Genomic DNA, 22,054 nt, shown 5'->3' on the forward strand with positions numbered 1-22,054 from the left:
CGAAAAGCATTTCAGTTGATGTAAAATCTTGTATTAAGAACGTTTTTGATTATTTTGAAGACGACTATCAGCGTGATAGACCTAGATATGCCGCTTATACCGTTTGAAGAACAACTTACGCCTTCTTTACCAGAGCCTTCTGTCATCGTCATGGATAATGCTAGCTATCACAACAAAATAACTGATATAACACGATGTCCTACACTTAACGCCAAGAAGGACGACATATAGGCGTGGCTACGAACCAAGAAAATACCTTCTGAGAATAACATGACAAAACCAGTTCTTTGTGGTCTTGTGAAAAGTAGTAAATGTGCACCGCAGTTTGTTACTGATGGTATTGCCGAACACCATGGGCACTTGTGACTAAGACTGCCGCCAAGACATTCGGAACAGAATCCAATATAACTGATTTAGAGTCAAGTAAAAGGGCACATAGCTCGTCATAATGATGGTAAAATGGCCACGGTAAGGAAAGAACTGACACTTGGTTTGAACTCTGTCACACCTACAAACTTCTCTGACGCCGTTAAACATGTAATAAAGATCGAAGAAGATTTCAGAAAGCAAAATAGTTTTATAAGAAATAAAATACCACGTGATTGTCTCCCTTAACGAAGGCAGTGATGAAGAAATGAGTTCGTCGAGTTGCTTCTCCTTACCCATCAAGCATATAACGTTCAATGTATTCATTAACTCTTTAACACTGAAAACAATTTATTCCCATGACATTCATTATTAGTCACTATCAAACAACCTATCAGTTGAACAAATATAAACGTGTATTAGAAAACACGGACAATCAGTATAAAACCATATAAAATACACCTACATACGGAGTCAGAGGTGGGTGGGGGGTTGGGCAGAGGGCCACGCCTCCACCAATCGCGGGTATACAATATTCTGGCCACGTATGTGTGCAGTATGTCACAATGAACATTACGAGATTAAGACATCACCCCAACCCCCCACACTAAAAGGGAACGTGGCTTTTAGCTTAACACTTGCCCGTGCATTAGTAAATAATAAATATTATATATTATTCATGGACATACAACCTGACAGTCATAATGTATCAACCTATCTTATAGTTACTTTACAGTGTATTATCCCCAGTAACACCCAAACTTATTTATTTTTGTATCAGTACATTACATTAATGACATAGCAAGCATGGATCCAGAAGTTTTTTAATAGCGGGGGCCCAAAATCTGTTGTTGTTTTTGAACAGGTGGACGGGATAAGGTTTGATTTTTTGTGTATTCTGTAATATATACTGTTTGACAAAAATAGAGGGCGCGTGTCACCTGGACTCCCCGCTTAAATCCGCGCCTGATTTGTTTATTGACTTATGATTCCAAATTATTTCTTAAATATAGGTCATACTACGATATATTCCGCTAGGAAGGTGGAAAAGAACATTAGTTTGAAACACACTATAGAGTGATGCTTTTGTTATGCAGTTAGCCCTAGTTATTTATAGGAGAAAGAACCTGCATTGAAAACATACAGCGATTTTTGTAAAATGGAAATAAGTAAACTTCGTGCATTTTAGATGATTAATTGTATATGAAATATGTCGGGGTTTGGGTTTGTTTTCACGCGTATATAAAGAAAACAAGTATTGAATAGGAATTAAACGAAACATTTTCAAAAAACTTAGGATCTGAACAACTGAACTGGACTATAGTAACTTCAGTTATATAAATTATAGGCCTAAGTGACATCCAGAAAAGAACAAAAAAACTTATTTCAACTGTTTTAACAATTTAATAACATGTGATTAAAACATGGTGTTATAAAAGATACCTGCACGTTTTTAACGTTTACTAACAACATTATATTGATAAACATTAGACTGAAGACAGTAAATCACACACTGAAGTAGGAAGATATAAAACAATCAAAAGTTAACGAATACATTGCAAACTTAACATTTTATCTTAATCACATATAAAATATGGAATTCAGAGGGGAAAAGAAGAAGAAGAGAGACGTAATAATAAAAGTAGTATTCAAAACATTAATAAAAATGACCGATATACGAAGACTCAGTCTTTTATGGCACTTTGCGACTGATAACGTGGTGCAATAGAAATAATTGTCATAGGTGGTAAACAACTCTCCTCCTCCCCCCCCCCCCCTCTCTCTCTCTCTCTCTCTCTCTCTCTCATATGCGTCTTGTTACAGAATTTTTGTTTACATATATTAATTTTAAAAAAATTCCTCCCCCTGGCAATTGAAGTAAGTGCCTTATGGCTCTATGAAGAATTGCATTCATTTTGTTTTTGAATTAATTTCTTTTGGCGATTTAATAATGAAATTATTCGCCCAAATGGCGACATAAGCCCAGACCGTTGCGTACAAAATATGTTGAGAAAAGAAATTATCGATTATAATCGAAATGTGATCGATTGGGCTCTAATTTTCAGTTATTTATTAAAAATGTTTAATATCAAAATAGCATAATGCACTGTAACTTAAAGATAGCGCCTTTCATATAACGTACTTAGGTGACATCGATAAACACATTGATAAACACGACTTGTAATATTTTATAAAGGCAAACTTAAGTGGTAAAAAATATGGAGGCCCAGGCTACATCGACATCCGGCTTAATCCGCGCCTTACAAACAAATACACCATAGTTATGAACACTGGCAGATCCAGAGGGGTCCAGTTACTCCCATTTGAAATTTCCTTTTTAATCACCCGTTTGAAATTAACTTTTTTAATCACCTTATATATATATTATTTTTTTAAATTCATATCACCATGATATTCAACACTAAATTGCCCTGAAAACGCTTCTTTATTTTACGGAAAACCTGACCCCTAAACCCCCTTGCAATCATGTTGCTTTTGTGAGCTTGGCTTATTTGCCGTCAACAAACTCAAACTCAAATTGCCCTTTTCCAGAATTTTTGGACATCAAATAGCTGATGATTAACAACAACAAAAAAACATTTTACAGAATTTTGTAACTCCCCTCCCCCTTTTACAAAATCCTGCATCCGCCCCTGAACTGAATACGCCTATTAATACGCCATAAAGTTATAAAGACGCAGTCACACCATATTATAATAAATACGCCCCTATCACAGATAAGAGCGCGACAACACTGCCGTACTTCAACGTCGTGCCTGCACTAATGGGCGGAGCTGGCACCAGTGCCAATGCGCATGCGGCTGGTTCTTTGTATGGACCAATGCACGCAGAATATCCAATCACGTGGGCTATGTACGCCTGCTCGTGCACGCCGTGAAAGAGATGCGCCATTGGTCCGCGGCCGTATATGGCCACATCCTCCCCGCCATGGGTTTCCGTGTCAATTGGAACCGCCGATTGTTGTTTGTAATAGCGGTGGTCTGAAAATTAGAATTACTACAATGTGGGTTTTTTACATTGATCAGTTGTGAGTCCGCTGCTACAGGGACTGTTCCAAGTTTGCAGCCATAGTAAGACGTGTCCGACCTAAATAATGATTTTGACTACAAATATTACATAATATATTTGTTCTTGTTTAGAATACCAGTATATATCAATCTGTCTGTCGGTCTGCCTGTCTCTATCTGTCTGTCTGTCTGTCTGTCTGCGTATATGTACAATTATCAAATATCAAAGATCAAATATTGTTAAAATAGCAACAGATTTAAAATTGTAAGTAAAAAAAGCTAAGTAGCCCCCCCCCCCAAAAAAAAAAAGAGAGAAAGAAAACAAAACAAAACAACCCTACTGAATATGGAATATTCTAAAATGTATTACTATATGGATATTTGCCATATTTAGTGAAAATTATAGGCTCATAAGTCAAATATTGTTAAAATAGCAACAGATTCAAAATTGTAGTTTACGTCGTTTCTATATAGTATTACATGGACATGTAGCCGATGTAGACTATATCAAAAATAAAGGCTTAAAAAAAGTTGGGGTAATAAATAGAATAACAAACTCGGTACCAGTTATTATCAAATTTATGTCCCTCGTGAAATAATTTTTATTTGTCACTTGCTAAAGCTCGTGACAAATAAAAATAATTTCACTCGGGACATAAATCTGATACTAACTGGTAACTCGTTTATTATCCTCTATTTCTTACATACCCGTTGGTAAGAACACCATGCGTTATTTATGATAACACATACTTGTTAACACATGTATGTGTGTTAACAATTTCAAGACATACGACTGGCTGCTCCTAGGTGATGACCAGGTCACCAATGCCATATATCCAATGAAAAACAACCCGATGGAAATCGATTACACTGTGACGTATAGATAACCTGACAATCATGTGTCTGTGACGCGTAAGTCAGCTACAAATGCCAAGGGTCGTAAATATCTTTTAGTTGAAAAAGATGTTAAAATTTGCTTAAAACCTGGTGTTTTGAGGATATGTAAGAAATAGAATAATACATTTGTGTCTGTTAGATACAATTTATCTCACAAGTCGTTGTTTATAAACGTATCAAACTCGCTTTCGCTCGTTAAATACATTTTAAAACAACTCGTTGTGAGATAAATGGTATCTAACGGCCACTCATGTATTAGTCTCTGTTTATTACACCGCTGTGGAAGAGATACCCATGTGATATTAATCGTCTCTTCACATTGTGGAATACGTCTTCTGAGAGGCCATGACCTCTGATCAAGCTATGGACTGTGTCACACAGTACAACTCCGGATAGAACTTCATCCAAAAAGTGTGCCCATCTTTCTTTCGATATATCGCAAAAATACTTGCTGTCAATTTTTGTAATTAATGTTAGCAGCCTAATTTAACAAAAAAAAAAAATATTTCATTAACTTTGTTCAGCCTTGAATATGTTTATAATATTGTTTGTGTATAAAGTTCATTCATAGATGTGTGGCATAGGAATGAAACGTTTCATTGATAAATTGCTAAATGAAGTAGCCACAACATGACGTCATTTTTTCCCGGTCTTGTTATTTTGGAAGAAGGAAGAAGGAAATGTTTTATTTAACGACGCACTCAACACGGTTATATGGCATCAGACATATGGTTAAGGACCACACAGATATTGTGAGAGGAAACCTGCTGTCGCCACTTCATGGGCTACTCTTTCCGATTAGCAGCAAGGGATCTTTTATGTGCACCATCCCACAGACAGGGTAGTACATACCACGGTCTTTGATATGCCAGTCGTGGTGCACTGGCTTGTTAGTTTGGAAGTCATTATGTCCTATTTTTCTTAATTGATGCACGGTTTAATAAATAAAATACTATACTCGATCGTTCCCGTGTAAGACCGTTTATATTACAACTCGTGTGTTTTTAACTGCAAACACACTCGTGATATAACGGGCTCACAGGGGAACTCGTTTAGTATTCTCTGTTTCTGATGGTATAAAGTGATTATAACCGTCCAGACGTCCATATGGCCTTCGAATGGGTACTCGTGCTGCATCTAGATCTGCGGGTGATTAGAGACTGTAGATTTTAACTTACCCAATTCATCATTTGTTATATTCCGCCTTCCATAGCCTGGCCCATTTCCATACACCAGAGATGTGTAGGGCAACATGTCACTGCCAGTGCCTGCAGCGCCTTTGAAAATATATAATAAAACAAAAAATATTTAAAGGGACATTCCTGAGTTTGCTGCATTGTAAGATATTTCCGACTAATAAAATATTTCTACGATTAAACTTACATATTAAATATATTTTCTTGTTTAGAATATCAGTGTCTGTATATTCAATGTGTTTCTGGTCGTCTTAATATTTGTAAGAAGTCCAAACCGGATTTTGTCTTCTAATAATTATGTACGTACGAAAACAAAATATTTTAGGAAATAAAAATAAATTTACGCTAGTACAAATATTAGAACGATCAGAAACACGTTTAATATACAGCCACTAATATGTTATGCAGAAAAATATATTTGATATCTAATTACAATCGTCAAAAAGGACGAAAATGTCGATGTCAGGTTAAGGCTCATGTAGACTGGGTGCGGCGCGTGCGTGCGGTCTGACTGTTGCGTCTGACGGGATTACGGTTTGCTCTCTCTCTCTCTCTGTCTGTCTGTCTGTCTGTCTTTGTCTCTGTCTCTGTCTCTGTCTCTGTCTCTCTGTCTCTCTCTCTCTCTCTCTCTCTCTCTCTCTCTCTCTCTCTCTCTCTCTCTCTCTCTCTCTCTCTCTCTCTCTCTCCCCCTCCCCTCCCCTCCCCCCCCCCCTCTCTCTCTCTCTCTCTCTCTCTCTCTCTCTCTCTCTCTGTCTGTGTGTCTCTCTCTCTCTCTGTCTGTCTGTCTCTCTCTCTCTCTCTCTCTCTCTCTCTCTCTCTCTCTCTCTCTCTCTCTCTCTCTCTCTCTCTCCCCTCCCCTCCCCGCCCTCCCTCCCCCCTCTCTCTCTCTCTCTCTCTCTCTCTCTCTCTCTCTCTCTCTCTCTCTCTCTCTCTGTCTGTCTGTGTCTCTCTCTCTCTCTCTCTCTCCTCTCTCTCTCTCTCTCTCTCTCTCTCTCTCTCTCTCTCTCTCTCTCTCTCTCTCTCTCTCTCTCCGTCCATGCCTTCCTCTAGACCTGTTCTCAGATCCCCAGGATCGCTCTCTGAAGCAGCAAGTGATCTTATCTTTTGTATGCATTTTCTTAGACAGGACACTACATACCATGGGCTTTGATGTACCAGTCGTGAGGTCCGATAGGACAGAAACAAACATTCCTCTGAGGGGATTCGATCTTATGATCTACCACATCTCATGCTGACGATTTACCATTGACTTACATCCTACCAACCCCCGTGCCCCCATTATATTAAGACACCAAAAGTCCGTAGATTGAATGTGGTGATGTAGTTTGAATGTGGTGATGTAGTTTGAATGTGGTGGTATATTTTGAATGTTGTGACGTAGTTTGAATGTGGTGACGTAGTTTGAATGTGGTGATGTAGTTTGAATGTGGTGGTATAGTTTGAATGTGGTGACGTAGTTTGAATGTGGTGATGTAGTTTGAATGTGGTGTGATGGTATAGTTTGAATGTGGTGATGTAGTTTGAATGCGGTGATGTAGTTTGAATGTGGTGGTATAGTTTGAATGTGGCGACGTAGTGTGAATGTGGTGACGATGTAGTTTGAATGTGGTGACGTAGTTTGAATGCGGTGATGTAGTTTGAATGCGGTGATGTAGTTCGAATGTGGTGACGTAGTTTGAACGTGGTGATGTGTCGTCAAACATGATTATATTCCAAGTTACCTAGGACCGGGTTTCCTCTCTGCGGGTAGCCGGCGATGTTGAACACGTGGGAGTGGTCTGCGGACACGACGATTAAAGTATCTTCCTGAGACGTCTCTGTAGCTGCAACTGTGACGGCGTCATCGAGGGCGACTGTGTCTGACAGAGCCAGGTTAGCCCAGTTCAAGTGGTGACCGTGGTCTATCCGCCCTCCTGTCATAGTACAGTGTGCAGTATTCTGATATTATTAGTATTTATTTGCTATGCTGCCTTACGTTACTTTACGTCAGTTACGCTGCCCTACGCTACACTACGTAACGTTCTGATAATATGTTACATTACGTCACATCAGGCCATGTCATGTCACGTCACATCTGATCATGTCACGTTACATCACGTCACATTATATCAACCACGTCACATTTCACGTCACGTCACGTATCATCATGTCATGTCACCTTACGTCACGTCATGTCATATCACGTTACATCTTATCATGGTATGTCATGTCACGTTAAATCACGTCATGGTGTCACGTCACGCAACGTTACGTCACGTCATGTCACCTCACGTCACGAGACACCACGCTACAACTCATCATGTCAAGTCATATCCTAATACGTCATGTCATGTTATGTTAGTGGTGAATTTTACTTTTATTATGTAATGTTTCGTTACATTACGTTACGTTACGTTATTAAAAATATACAAAAATAATTGATATATATATATTAGGGCCCTGCGAATCTCAATTTTCCGGTCGAATCGAATTTCGAATCGAATATTCGAAATTGTTCGAATCGAATCGAATTTCGAATCTCGAATACCTTGGAGAATAATCAAATGTATCAGATGCAGTTCACGGTGGAATATTCAGCTCAGTAAAGGAAATTAGAAATACAATATAAATATTCACTGCATTGGGTGTACATACGGTGATTAACATGATTACACAAGGTTGAATTTTAAATAATAAAGCGCCCTAAAAAAAAAAAAAACCCAGTACCATAGGCGTACGACCGGGGGGGAGGGGGGGGCATTTTTTTTTTCCGGGCAAATCAACCCCTCCAGCCACCCTAAATCCCCATACTCCCATGCCCAGTACTAATGTGTACATAGGTTGAACAGTTGAACTAACACGATATAATATCTTGGAAGTGATCATGTATTGGCTTTTAATTAGATCACAAAATAATTCAAGTAAACATCTGAAAATTAACACTCATCACCAATCGGTGTGTGTGTGTGCGCGTGTGTGTGTGTGTGTGTGTGTGTGTGTGTGTGTGTATCTGTGTGTGTGTGTGTGTGTGTGTGTGTGTAAATTTTTATATAAAAAAGGTTCATTTAAATAGTCTGTTAATAAAGTAATATTCATCTCGTACTTAAAGAAAAAGAAAACATCATTCAATTAGCCTCGTTGCAGTGTAGTACTGTAGGCAACGAGTCTACATTTGGGCTAATGAGCAACTAATCAGCAAACTACAAAATACGTACGATAAGAGTATTATTTGGTTAATAGGTTACTTATACCAATTTCATTTAAAACGGGAGTTTTTTCCTGCTTTGTCTTCCACATTGTTTATTGTTTATTAATGTTAAAGGTTGGCCATATAGTTTGTCCCTCTTTTTCCAATTGTCCGTACACTGCAATATTCGAAATTCCGAATACACAAAAATCGAATCGAATCGAAGCTTCGCGACGATTTCGAATCGAATCGAATATACGAAGCTTCGCAGGGGCCTAATGTATATATATATATATATATATATATATATATATATATCTGTGTGCGTGTGCGTGTATATATTTTCACTGTATTTTAGCTACAGTGAAAACATGGAAATCATATTTATATTTTTATGAAAATTAATGAATCAGTTATCTCTCTTGTAAATTATTACGAATTTAAGTTTGATGATTACCAGTGCATCTGGTTGTATTTGAAAAAAAAGAGAGTTATTTAAACAATTGTAACTAGAAAAAACCCGGATATGAAGTGCAATTACGATAAAATGTCTAAAACTGATTTAATAAGAAGCTAAATAACGAGGACACAATGCCCTGTCGTTGAGTGTAAGATTTTAAACTCGTCGTTTGATTCGTTTTGTGTTTTTGTGTTGTTTTTTTGTTGTTGTTGTTTGGGATTGTTGGGTTGTTGTTGTTGTTGTTTGTTTGTTTGTGGGGTTTTTTTGGGGGTGGGGGCGGATCAATTTGTCAGGTATGTTTGCACAGCAGTATTATTAAGTAATTACTAATTTAATAATTTAATCAAGATACTTTTTATTCGTATTTCTTTTTTAAAATATCATGGTCATTTAAACTTTCAACAAAACTTAAAGTGGAAGAAATATATCACGGCGTTACGTGTTTTCGATAGGATCAGTGAAAGACATTAACCAAAAAAGCCCACCCCGAAAGATTTGTCTAAAACTAGGAAAGCTGTATAAAATAAGTAGACCATTCCATTGTGTGTTTTTTTTAATTTGATTTTTATGTCAACTGTTGATGTGTGAAAACCATATTTTTACGAAAATATGGTTTTCACATATCACTTGTTGTAATACAGATTGTATTCGAAAAAGCCCATGAAATAACCTCTATATATTCGTTTTAAAATTAGTGTTATATTTCTAACATGAACGTTCAAACCATCATAGTGCATAACATCTAGATCACTTATTGCCATAATAATAAGTGTCGTATATCAACAACTAAATTTAAAATAGACATCAATAAAAAAATTTTTTTAAATCGCTCTTTAAATAATTGCACGGGCACTGGTTTTCTCCGTATTTGCTGTATTTGTGTAGTTAAACAAACCAAACTTTATTTGTATCACAAAATGTATTAACAATATTTGCACTAAACTATCTTTGTAATTTAGTCTCAGTAGCTAGTATGTAGGATATTTAGAATTAAACATACCTTCGACCAATAAAAAGTATCCATTTTTGTTTCTGCGGAGTATTTCTATTGCCTTCAACGTCATTTCCGCTATTGATGGTTCACCAGCCTCAGTCGGGGTCGGTCCATCCTTTCTTTCGAGTTCATATTTCATGTGTGTGTCAGAAAACAGGCCTGTATAGGGTAAATGAATGAATGTTTAACGACACCCTAGCACAAAAGAACACAAAAATTCATCGGCTATTGGGTGTTAAACAAAGGAATAAATATGATAGTCTTATTCAACTTACTGTACTAGCACAACAACTATGCTATACAACCTGAGTCATCTCCTCCACTGCCAATGCGCGGATATGGATATACATCCGGCAAGGGAAGACCATTCTGCAGTGGAGGAGATGATTCGGGTTGTATAGCATAGTTGTTGTGCTACTTCTAGGTAAGTATGAATAATAATGAAAATCAAACAAATTTTCTAATTAACATCAATTGAAAATTCTAAAATTAATAATAAAAATAGGGTAGACAGTTATTATATGACAGTCCCACAATAGCACGAATAGCACATTTAATAAACCTACTATTGTATTGATAGGTTAACAGTCTGGGGGTTTCTAACATACTAGATTAATGGTTAGTTACGTTATATTATGTGTGTACGGTAGTCAAGTGGACCTGAGCTCAAAATGATCCTGGCAAAGTGTAGCATCAGGTAAGTACAAAGAAGTATGTCGGCAGTGCATATCAAATGATGAAAGACGATCAGAACGATCGGAAATTGTTAAAAAGGCCTTGTGTAAATACTATATAGATTTATTAAATTTATATTCATTGTCAATATTTGTTACGTTCAAAACCTCTTTCTGTATTGTAAAACACTGTTGTTGTTTTGTTGTGTGTTGTTGTTTTTGTGACAAATAAAAGTATTGTCATTTTTATTGTTATTATTTAAGGATTGTATGTTATTTCTTTTACCTTCATCGGGGTATGAACAAACAAATTATCCGCGAACTGCGTGAATCGGCGAAGCTCGTGACAGTTTACAATTATTTCACTCGGAACAAAAACATGATATAAAAAGGAAGCTCATTTATTATCCTATAATTATCTAATGACCTATAGCTAACATTCCTTTCTTCTACGATGTTGACCACTGACCTAGAAGGTAGTCTGTCGTCTGCGTATCCACGTCGTCGAAGGCGCTGGCGTTCCACACGTAGTGATGACTTACTCCTCGGGCTTCCTTCTCGTCCAGCCATGCCTGGCAAATCAGCATTCATAGCAAAATTAAAGTAACAGACCCTAGTTTCAAGCCGAGAAACTAGACACTAGGTTTGTTTAAAGTCACAGACCCTAGTTTCAAGCCGAGAAACTAGACACTAGGTTTGTTTAAAGGGACATACCCTAGTTTCAAGCCGAGAAACTAGACACTAGGTTTGTTTAAAGTAGCAGACCCTAGATTCAAGCCGAGAAACTAGACACTAGGTTTGTTTAAAGTCACAGACCCTAGTTTCAAGCCGAGAAACTAGGCACTAGGTTTGTATAAAGTCACAGACCCTAGTTTCAAGCCGAGAAACTAGACACTAGGTTTGTATAAAGTCACAGACCCTAGTTTCAAGCCGAGAAACTAGACACTAGGTTTGTTTAAAGTCACAGACACAAGTTTCAAGCCGAGAAACTAGACACTAGGTTTGTTTAAAGGGACAGACCCTAGATTCAAGCCGAGAAACTAGACACTAGGTTTGGTTAAAGGAACAGACCCTAGATTCAAGCCGAGAAACTAGACACTAGGTTTGTTTAAAGTCACAGACCCTAGTTTCAAACCGAGAAACTAGACACTAGGTTTGTTTAAAGTCACAGACCCTAGTTTCAAACCGAGAAACTAGACACTAGGTTTGTTTAAAGTCACAGACCCTAGATTCAAATCGAGAAACTAGACACTAGGTTTGTTTAAAGTAGCAGACCCTAGATTCAAGCCGAGAAACAAGACACTAGGCTTGTTTAAAGTCACAGACCCTAGTTTCAAGCCGAGAAACTAGACACTAGGCTTGTTTAAAGTCACAGACCCTAGTTTCAAGCCGAGAAACTAGACACTAGGCTTGTTTAAAGTCACAGACCCTAGTTTCAAGCCGAGAAACTAGACACTAGGCTTGTTTAAAGTCACAGACCCTAGTTTCAAGCCGAGAAACTAGACACTAGGCTTGTTTAAAGTCACAGACCCTAGTTTCAAGCCGAGAAACTAGACACTAGGTTTGTTTAAAGTCACAGACCCTAGTTTCAAGCCGAGAAACTAGACACTAGGTTTGTTTAAAGTCACATACCCTAGTTTCAAGCCGAGAAACTAGACACTAGGTTTGTTTAAAGGGACAGACCCTAGTTTCAAGCCGAGAAACTAGACACTAGGTTTGGTTAAAGGGACAGACCCTAGTTTCAAGCCGAGAAACTAGACACTAGGTGTGTTTAAAGTAGCAGACCCTAGTTTCAAGCCGACAAACTAGACACTAGGTTTGTTTAAAGGGACAGACCCTAGTTTCAAGCCGAGAAACTAGAACTAGGTTTGGTTAAAGGGACAGACCCTAGTTTCAAGCCGAGAAACTAGACACTAGGTTTGTTTAAAGGGACAGACCCTAGTTTCAAGCCGAGAAACTAGACACTAGGTTTGTTTAAAGGGACAGACCCTAGTTTCAAGCCGACAAACTAGACACTAGGTTTGTTTAAAGGGACAGACCCTAGTTTCAAGCCGAGAAACTAGACACTAGGTTTGGTTAAAGGGACAGACCCTAGTTTCAAGCCGAGAAACTAGACACTAGGTTTGTTTAAAGGGACAGACCCTAGTTTCAAGCCGACAAACTGGACACTAGGTTTGTTTAAAGGGACAGACCCTAGTTTCAAGCCGACAAACTGGACACTAGGTTTGTTTAAAGTCACAGACCCTAGTTTCAAGCCGAGAAACTGGACACTAGGTTTGTTTAAAGGGACAGACCCTAGTTTCAAGCCGAGAAACTAGACACTAGGTTTGGTTAAAGGGACAGACCCTAGTTTCAAGCCGAGAAACTAGACACTAGGTGTGTTTAAAGTAGCAGACCCTAGTTTCAAGCCGACAAACTAGACACTAGGTTTGTTTAAAGGGACAGACCCTAGTTTCAAGCCGAGAAACTAGACACTAGGTTTGTTTAAAGGGACAGACCCTAGTTTCAAGCCGAGAAACTAGACACTAGGTTTGGTTAAAGGGACAGACCCTAGTTTCAAGCCGAGAAACTAGACACTAGGTGTGTTTAAAGGGACAGACCCTAGTTTCAAGCCGAGAAACTAGAACTAGGTTTGGTTAAAGGGACAGACCCTAGTTTCAAGCCGAGAAACTAGACACTAGGTTTGTTTAAAGGGACAGACCCTAGTTTCAAGCCGAGAAACTAGACACTAGGTTTGTTTAAAGGGACAGACCCTAGTTTCAAGCCGACAAACTAGACACTAGGTTTGTTTAAAGGGACAGACCCTAGTTTCAAGCCGAGAAACTAGACACTAGGTTTGGTTAAAGGGACAGACCCTAGTTTCAAGCCGAGAAACTAGACACTAGGTTTGTTTAAAGGGACAGACCCTAGTTTCAAGCCGACAAACTGGACACTAGGTTTGTTTAAAGGGACAGACCCTAGTTTCAAGCCGACAAACTGGACACTAGGTTTGTTTAAAGTCACAGACCCTAGTTTCAAGCCGAGAAACTGGACACTAGGTTTGTTTAAAGGGACAGACCCTAGTTTCAAGCCGAGAAACTAGACACTAGGTTTGGTTAAAGGGACAGACCCTAGTTTCAAGCCGAGAAACTAGACACTAGGTGTGTTTAAAGTAGCAGACCCTAGTTTCAAGCCGACAAACTAGACACTAGGTTTGTTTAAAGGGACAGACCCTAGTTTCAAGCCGAGAAACTAGACACTAGGTTTGTTTAAAGTCACAGACCCTAGTTTCAAGCCGACAAACTAGACACTAGGTTTGTTTAAAGGGACAGACCCTAGTTTCAAGCCGACAAACTAGACACTAGGTTTGTTTAAAGGGACAGACCCTAGTTTCAAGCCGAGAAACTAGACACTAGGTTTGTTTAAAGGGACAGACCCTAGTTTCAAGCCGAGAAACTAGACACTAGGTTTGTTTAAAGTCACAGACCCTAGATTCAAACCGAGAAACTAGACACTAGGTTTGTTTAAAGGGACAGTTTTGTTTAAAGTCACAGACCCTAGATTCAAGCCGAGAAACTAGACACTAGATTTGTTTAAAGTCACAGACCCTAGTTTCAAGCCGAGAAACTAGACCCTAGTTTCAAGCCGAGAAACTAGACACTAGGTTTGTTTAAAGGGACAGACCCTAGTTTCAAGCCGAGAAACTAGACACTAGGTTTGTTTAAAGTCACAGACCCTAGTTTCAAGCCGAGAAACTAGACACTAGGTTTGTTTAAAGGGACAGACCCTAGTTTCAAGCCGAGAAACTAGAACTAGGTTTGGTTAAAGGGACAGACCCTAGTTTCAAGCCGAGAAACTAGACACTAGGTTTGTTTAAAGTCACAGACCCTAGTTTCAAGCCGTTTAAAGTTTGTTTAAACAGACCCTAGTTTCAAGCCGAGAAACTAGACACTAGGTTTGTTTAAAGGGACAGACCCTAGTTTCAAGCCGAGAAACTAGACACTAGGTTTGGTTAAAGGGACAGACCCTAGTTTCAAGCCGAGAAACTAGACACTAGGTTTGTTTAAAGGGACAGACCCTAGTTTCAAGCCGAGAAACTAGACACTAGGTTTGTTTAAAGTCACAGACCCTAGTTTCAAGCCGAGAAACTAGACACTAGGTTTGTTTAAAGTCACAGACCCTAGTTTCAAGCCGAGAAACTAGACACTAGGTTTGTTTAAAGGGACAGACCCTAGTTTCAAGCCGAGAAACTAGACACTAGGTTTGGTTAAAGGGACAGACCCTAGTTTCAAGCCGAGAAACTAGACACTAGGTTTGTTTAAAGGGACAGACCCTAGTTTCAAGCCGAGAAACTAGAACTAGTTTAAAGGGACAGACCCTAGTTTTTAGGTTTGTTTAAAGGGACAGACCCTAGTTTCAAGCCGAGAAACTAGACACTAGGTTTGTTTAAAGGGACAGACCCTAGTTTCAAGCCGAGAAACTAGACACTAGGTTTGTTTAAAGTCACAGACCCTAGTTTCAAGCCGAGAAACTAGACACTAGGTTTGTTTAAAGTCACAGACCCTAGTTTCAACCCGAGAAACTAGACACTAGGTTTGGTTAAAGGGACAGACCCTAGTTTCAATCCGAGAAGCTACATTGTAGTCACTAGGTTTGGTTAAAGGGACATTCCTGAGTTTTCTGCAATTTTTTACGATGTTTTCGACTAACAGAGACATTTTAACGATTGTAATTACATATCAAATATATTTTTCTGCATAAAATATTAGTGGCTGTATATTAAACGTGTTTCCGATCGTTCTAATATTTGTGTTAAATTTTATGTTATTTCCTAAAAAAAAAAAAAATTGATACGTACGAAATTATTTGAAGTCAAAATTAAGTTTGGGCTTCTTATAAATATTAAGAGGACCAGAAACACATTGAATATACAGACACTGATATTCTAAACAAGAACATATATTTAATATGCAAGTTTAATCGTCGAAATATTTTATTAGTCGGAAACATCTTACAATGCAGTAAACTCGGGAATGTCCCTTTAATCTACAAACCTGTAACACATCTGGATAAAGTTACAAATGGAAAAAAGAAAGAAATGTTTTATTTAACGACGCACTCAACACATTTTATTTACGGTTATATGGCGTCAGACATATGGTTAAGGTCCACACAGATTTTGAGAGGAAACCCGCTGTCGCCACTACATGGGCTACTCTTTCCGATTAGCAGCAAGGGATCTTTTATTTGCGCTTCCAACAGGCAGGATAGCACAAACCATGGCCTTTGTTGAACCAGTTATGGATCACTGGTTGGTGCAAGTGGTTTACACCTACCCATTTAGTCTTGCGGAACACTCACTCAGGGTTTGGAGTCGGTATCTGGATTAAAAAATCCCATGCCTCGACTGGGATCCGAACACAGTACCTACCAGCCTGTAAACCGATGGCCTAACCACGACGCCACCGAGGCCGGTTTACAAATGGAGTGAAATAGGCGTCTGTGACGTTATAAATGGCAAATACTTTTAAAACATAAACCTAGAGCTAGTTTCCATTATCATTCTTTTCAGGGGTACGTGCCAGCACTTTTTCGCCCACGTAGAAATAGTCTGGCGTGAGCACACGCGAGTAGGAGCAATTGCTCGCGTCAAACCTCAAGGACTGTAAAATGGCAAATGACGTGTGAGTGACACAAGAGACAAGCAGCTGTTGTGGTCGGAGAGACGAGGACTGTGATGTGGAGGTGGATAGCAAAAGTGTGTGGCAAACGGCAGATGTGTGTCACATAAATATGAACTTTTATGATAAAGTACTACATATAAAAGACTTTATTGCTGACTTGAATTCTACTTCTTTTTTTCCGTTTTCTTAAATTAGAAAAACAGTAACTAATTTGCTACATACTTGAATGAGGTCACGTCCATCTTTTCTGGCTCTGCTACTGACGCGCCCAGTCTCGGGATCCGTTTGGTTGTCCGTCATGAATTTACTCCGCCCACCTCCCAGAATAACCTGTCAATCAACAAAACAGTCAAATGAAATGAGACAGAGTGTTCTGAAATATATTCCACAGTAGTGTTGGGGATAATACGGGTTAAAACAAAATGATCTGACTTAAGTTTAATTTCACTACCCTCTGTAGGGTGTATACTGCCAAATCCAATCCCATTGACGATAATAGTAACACGTGTGGCCAAAACTCCCACATGCAGTGCGACAAAACCACCGCGGATACAAATACTGGGCACACACCTCAGCTATCCGGGCTGTCTGACCAGGACAGTCGGCTAGTTGTTAGTGGTCAGTGAGAGAGTAGCCGGTGCAGTGGTCTTACACCTACCCATTGAGGCTTAAAAACTAGCTCTGGGTGGGAGCCGGTACCGGGCTGCGAACCCAATACCTACCAGCCTTATGTCGGATGGCTTAATCATTACACTATCGAGGAGGGTATCACTGATTGTAATGATATCCGATGTAGTATTTCTGTTGAGCATAAAACATATTGTACAGTTTCTTTTTTGTAAAAGAAGAAGATTGTATACAATCTGACAAACAATAATAGTATTAGAAAACTTTACTAACGTCAAAAAATAAAAGAACAAGTCGACGACTACTCCACAAGGCAGTAGTAACAAAGGGCCTTTGTTGTAAGCGACTGGAGCGTGAACGCGCCGGAAATAATTTAGTGGCTGATTAGGGCCGCTTAGTGCTATACAAATCAAGGGCAGATAAGTATGTTTCTAATAAAGGCTATAGTTATATTTGTATTTGTGCATCATGATTAAAATTGTGTAAAAACATGTTCGTCACTTGGATAATAACGACAGACTTGCCAACTGTAGGCTGACAGGTGTTCATGACGGGTACCACATGGTGAGGATATGCCCATATTTCACAAATTCATTGCGCGAACGAAATATGGGTTACGCAAACTATGCTGACGCGATCGACGCGCGAATGAAACGATCACTCTCGCAAATTTCAGAGGCTTGGCAACAACCCCCCCCCCCCCCCCCCCGCTTCCTACGCCAGTACAGCGGGTTTCCTCTCGACTGTATGTCAAAATAACAAAATTTAATGTTTGATATCCAATAGTTGATGATTAACAAATCAATGTGCTCTAGTGGTGCCGTTAAACAAAACAAACGTTCACCTGTATGTTGGGGTTGTCTTCAATAAGCTGTCTCGCAATGTCCGTGCAGTTTCCGTAAACATTCTGTATGTCGAAGTCATTCTCCCAGTTTCTACTCGCCGAGTGGGCGTATGCGGCGGCGGGAGTGGCGTGGGTCACACGGGTAGTCGTTACTATGCCAACAGACTTGCCTGGAGATTACAAAGAGAGTATCTGATCATTCAGGGCCGAATATAGCATAAATTATCTAGACGGCAAGATTAAAATGTATATATGTGATATCTTCAGAGCATGGGCATAATATATTTTAAAAGTTAAACGTGTTTTAGTTCTGTTTAACGACGCCACATCCGTTAATATAGGCAACCGAATGTGAAGATTTGCTGCAGCAGTTCTCCCCTTTCCTCCCCCACCCTCCTGCACCCCGCACCCCCGTCTCGCACGCTCAGTTTCTTACCTTCTGCCAGGGCCCAGTGTAGAACCGAGTCGACGTGTTTCCCGTGTGAAGTCTCGCAGTCGTCATACTGAACGCGGCCGTCCACGCCAACACACCCATAGTTGTTCTTCACGCCGGACAACAGCGCCGTGGCCGTAGCCGCCGAGTCCGTCGTCTGACTATCCACACTGTACGTCTGTCGAATGCAAAGCAGGCGCGGATATAGAATTGTATAAGGGGGTGATCTACATGCAATTACTTAATTGGAAGTTGTATATTATATTTAGCGGTGAACCCACTTTAAAATATAAGAGCGGAGGGGGGTGGTGTGGTGTCTGTCGTCTGACTGTCCACACTGTACGTCTGTCGAATACAAAGCAGGCGCGGATATAGAATTGTATAAGGGGGTGGTCTACATGCAATTACTTTAATTGGAAGTTGTATATTATATTTAGCGGTGAAACCACTTTAAAATATGAGAGCGGAGGTGTGAAGGGGGGCGTCGTCTGACTGTCCACACTGTACGTCTGTCGAATGAAAAGCGGGCGCGGATATAGAACCTTATAAGGGGGTGGTTAATATTAATGAGATTGAGGATGAGTTTCATTTTATTCTTCAGTGTCCACGATACGACACTTTAAGAAATAGATTTATTAAGAAATACTACTCCAAGAACCCCAGTGTTTTTAAACTAATACAGCTATTGTCAACTACAAACAATAAGGAGATAAATAACCTTGGCAAATACTTACTACAGGCGAACAAAATGAGGGATATGCTATTACTACAAACAACTTAATATATCTATATTTATGTAACCCATATTGCCGATTGTTTATATATAGATATAGATGGATTGTTTTATCGGTATATGTGTATGTATTTCTGTAAGTCATTCTCCACCATTGTTCCGCACTATTGTATATAATATTGTATTTCATTGTTATAATGCTGATAAGTTGGAAAACTTAACGCAATAAAGAACTTGAACATGAACTTGAACATGCAATTACTTAATTGGAAGTTGCATGTTACAGTTAGCGATGAATTCACTTTAAAATAAGTGAATGTTTTGTTTTGTGTGTGTTGTTTCTGGATCGGCGCCTTAAAAGGAAAACTTTGGAGTTGGTATAGGAAGATGTACATTTAAAAAAAAAAATTGGGATAGTATTATTTATTTTATTTTGTGTTTAGTGCCATACGACTTGTCTCCCATTATCAATATATTAAATATTCTTATTGTCACGTCCAATAATAGACAAGCGACGGTGGCTTAGTGGTTTTCAAGGTGGGTGGATACTGGGTTCGCATCTCAATAGTAGCATGGGGTGTAAAGTTAGTACACCGAATTCTCTTTCTGTCTCTGAATATCTCTCCCGTTTCTCTCCACCCCCCCCCCCTCTCTCTCTCTCTCTCTCTCTCTCTCTCTCTCTCTCTCTCTCTCTCTCTCTCTCTCTCTATTCCCCCTCTCCTCTCTCTCTTTCTCTCTCTCTGCCCATCTCTATTTCACTATCTCTATCTCTCTGCCCCTCTCTCACCATTCATCTCTCTCTCTCTCTCTCTCTCTCTCTCTCTCTCTCTCTCTCTCTCTCTCTCTCTCTCTCTTTCACTATCTCTCTCTCCCTTCCTCTCCCCTCTCTCTCTGCCCCTCTCTATTTCACTATCTCTCTGCCCCTCTCTCGCCATTCATCTCTCTCTCTCTCTCTCTCTCTCTCTCTCTCTCTCTCTCTCTCCCCCCCCCCCCCTCTCCTCTCTCTCTTTCTCTCTCTCTGCCCATCTCTATTTCACTATCTCTATCTCTCTGCCCCTCTCTCACTATTCATCTCTCTCTCTCTCTCTCTCTCTCTCTCTCTCTCTCTCTCTCTCTCTCTCTCTCTCTCTCTCTCTCTCTCTCTCTCTCTCTCTCTCTCTCTCTCTCTCTCTCAACTCAATATCTCAATATTTAACTCATCATTCACCTGGACGAACAACACAAATAACTGATGCGTCTAAGTGCGCGTGTGCATTTTTTTGCTCACAACAGCGTGCTTTAAACTTAATTATAACATATACACGAAATAACCAAGTGAAAATAAAAACAGACATTTTACCTTAGACATGGCCACGTACGGAAACCGCTCAAACGTGAGAAACCCTTCTTCCCCAGTCTTGTTGTTCCTCTGTCCCTTCAACCACCTCGCTGCCGTTGTCGTGGTGATACCCATTCCGTCGCCGATGAAGAGGATGACGTTGTCGGCTCGTTTGACGATCGGCGAGAGGATTGTCGCCCTTCGTAGTTCCTCGCGCATCATATCGTTCCAGAATTCTGGATCTGTGATTGGAATAAAAACTAAATTCTTGTTCTCTCCTCCTCTTACACACCTTTAGGCATTAAAATCATGTGTGTATGGCAGGCAGGCAGGAAGGCAGACAGATAGGCAGGATGTAGACAGGAAAAAGAGACGGAGAAAAACATTGAGAGGGAGGGAGAAAGAGGGGATGCAGGGAACATGTGTCATTATCATTCTTTAACGACACCACTAGAGCACATTGATTTATGAATCATCGGCTACTGGATTGATAATGCTGACATATATATATAGTCTTGGAGGAAACCCGCTACATTTCGCTATTAGTCGCAAGGGATCTTTAATATACACTATTCCACAGACAGGATAGGACATACCACAACCTTTTATATACCTGTCGTGGTGCACTGGCTTGGACGAGAAATAGCCAAATGGACCCACTGACGGAGATCGATCCCAAACCGACCGCGCATCAATTCATCCATGTATACAATTTGTAAGCAATGGATTTATTTTGAAACACGTTTTTCAGAGTGATCTAGTAGGATTCAAACTGTATTGTGACTGTTTTCTCATAACTTCTGGTAAAACCAAATTTCAGTTTTGATAATTTTACAATTTGAGTAAAAGTTCCACCAAATATTATGTCCGTGTTCTGTGACCCTCAAAACATAGGGTTTGACACTAAAACAACATCCCTAGCTGGTATAGCCTCCGAGATATGAAAGAAAGAAATGTTTTTATTTAACGACGCACTCAACACATTTTATTTACGGTTATATGGCGTCAGACATATAGTTAAGGACCACATAGATATTGAGAGAGGAAACCCGCTGTCGCCACTTCATGGGCTACTCTTTCCGATTAGCAGCAAGGGATCTTTCATATGCACCATCCCACAGACAGGGCAGTACATACTACGGCCTTTGATATACCAGTTGTGGTGCACTGGCTGAAACGAGAAATAGCCCAATGGGCCCACTGACAGGGATCGATCCCACACCGACCGCGCATCAAGCGAACGCTGTACCACTGGGTTACGTCCCGCCCCTCCGAGATATGAATGTCTGAATCTGGAACATACGTCATATTGCCATTGGTTTCCTAGCTTAGTAGTAAAGCGCTCGCTTAATGCGCGCTCAGTTTGCGATCGATTCCCGTCAGTGGGCCCATTGGTCTTGTTTTCGCTCCAGCCAGTGCACCACGACTGGTACATCAAAGGCCGTGGTATGTGCTATCCTGTCTATGGGGTGGTATATATAAAAGATCCCTTGCTGCTAATCGGAAAGAGTAGCACATGAAGTGGCGACAGCGAGTTTCCTCTCTCAATATATGTGTGGTCCTTAACCATATCTCTGATGCCATATAACTGTAAATAAAATGTGTCAAGTGCGTCGTAAATAAAACATTTCCTTTTTACTTCCTGTTTGTCATC

At 39.8% G+C, this 22,054-nt stretch overlaps 1 protein-coding gene across 3 annotated transcripts in view; it reads right to left on the reverse strand.

Moving 5' to 3' along the window:
* Positions 1 to 22,054, reverse strand: part of LOC121390154 (alkaline phosphatase-like) — a 96,642-nt gene that overhangs the window by 63,965 nt on the left and 10,623 nt on the right. For 2 of the 3 annotated variants that reach the window (XM_041521900.1, XM_041521901.1), the window contains exons 2-9: positions 20,422 to 20,642; positions 18,353 to 18,527; positions 17,917 to 18,086; positions 16,668 to 16,775; positions 11,252 to 11,354; positions 10,115 to 10,267; positions 7,210 to 7,401; positions 5,471 to 5,569 (exon numbers count right to left, since the gene is read on the reverse strand). In XM_041521900.1, coding sequence (XP_041377834.1) covers positions 5,471 to 5,569; positions 7,210 to 7,401; positions 10,115 to 10,267; positions 11,252 to 11,354; positions 16,668 to 16,775; positions 17,917 to 18,086; positions 18,353 to 18,527; positions 20,422 to 20,642 — 1,221 coding nt within the window. Of the gene's footprint in view, positions 1 to 1,754; positions 3,369 to 5,470; positions 5,570 to 7,209; positions 7,402 to 10,114; positions 10,268 to 11,251; positions 11,355 to 16,667; positions 16,776 to 17,916; positions 18,087 to 18,352; positions 18,528 to 20,421; positions 20,643 to 22,054 lie in introns of those variants that run through there. The other variant, XM_041521899.1, reaches the window with a different exon arrangement.

This window comes from Gigantopelta aegis, chromosome 15 (assembly GCF_016097555.1).
Source record: "Gigantopelta aegis isolate Gae_Host chromosome 15, Gae_host_genome, whole genome shotgun sequence".
NCBI classification, from domain to species: Eukaryota; Metazoa; Mollusca; class Gastropoda; order Neomphalida; family Peltospiridae; genus Gigantopelta; species Gigantopelta aegis.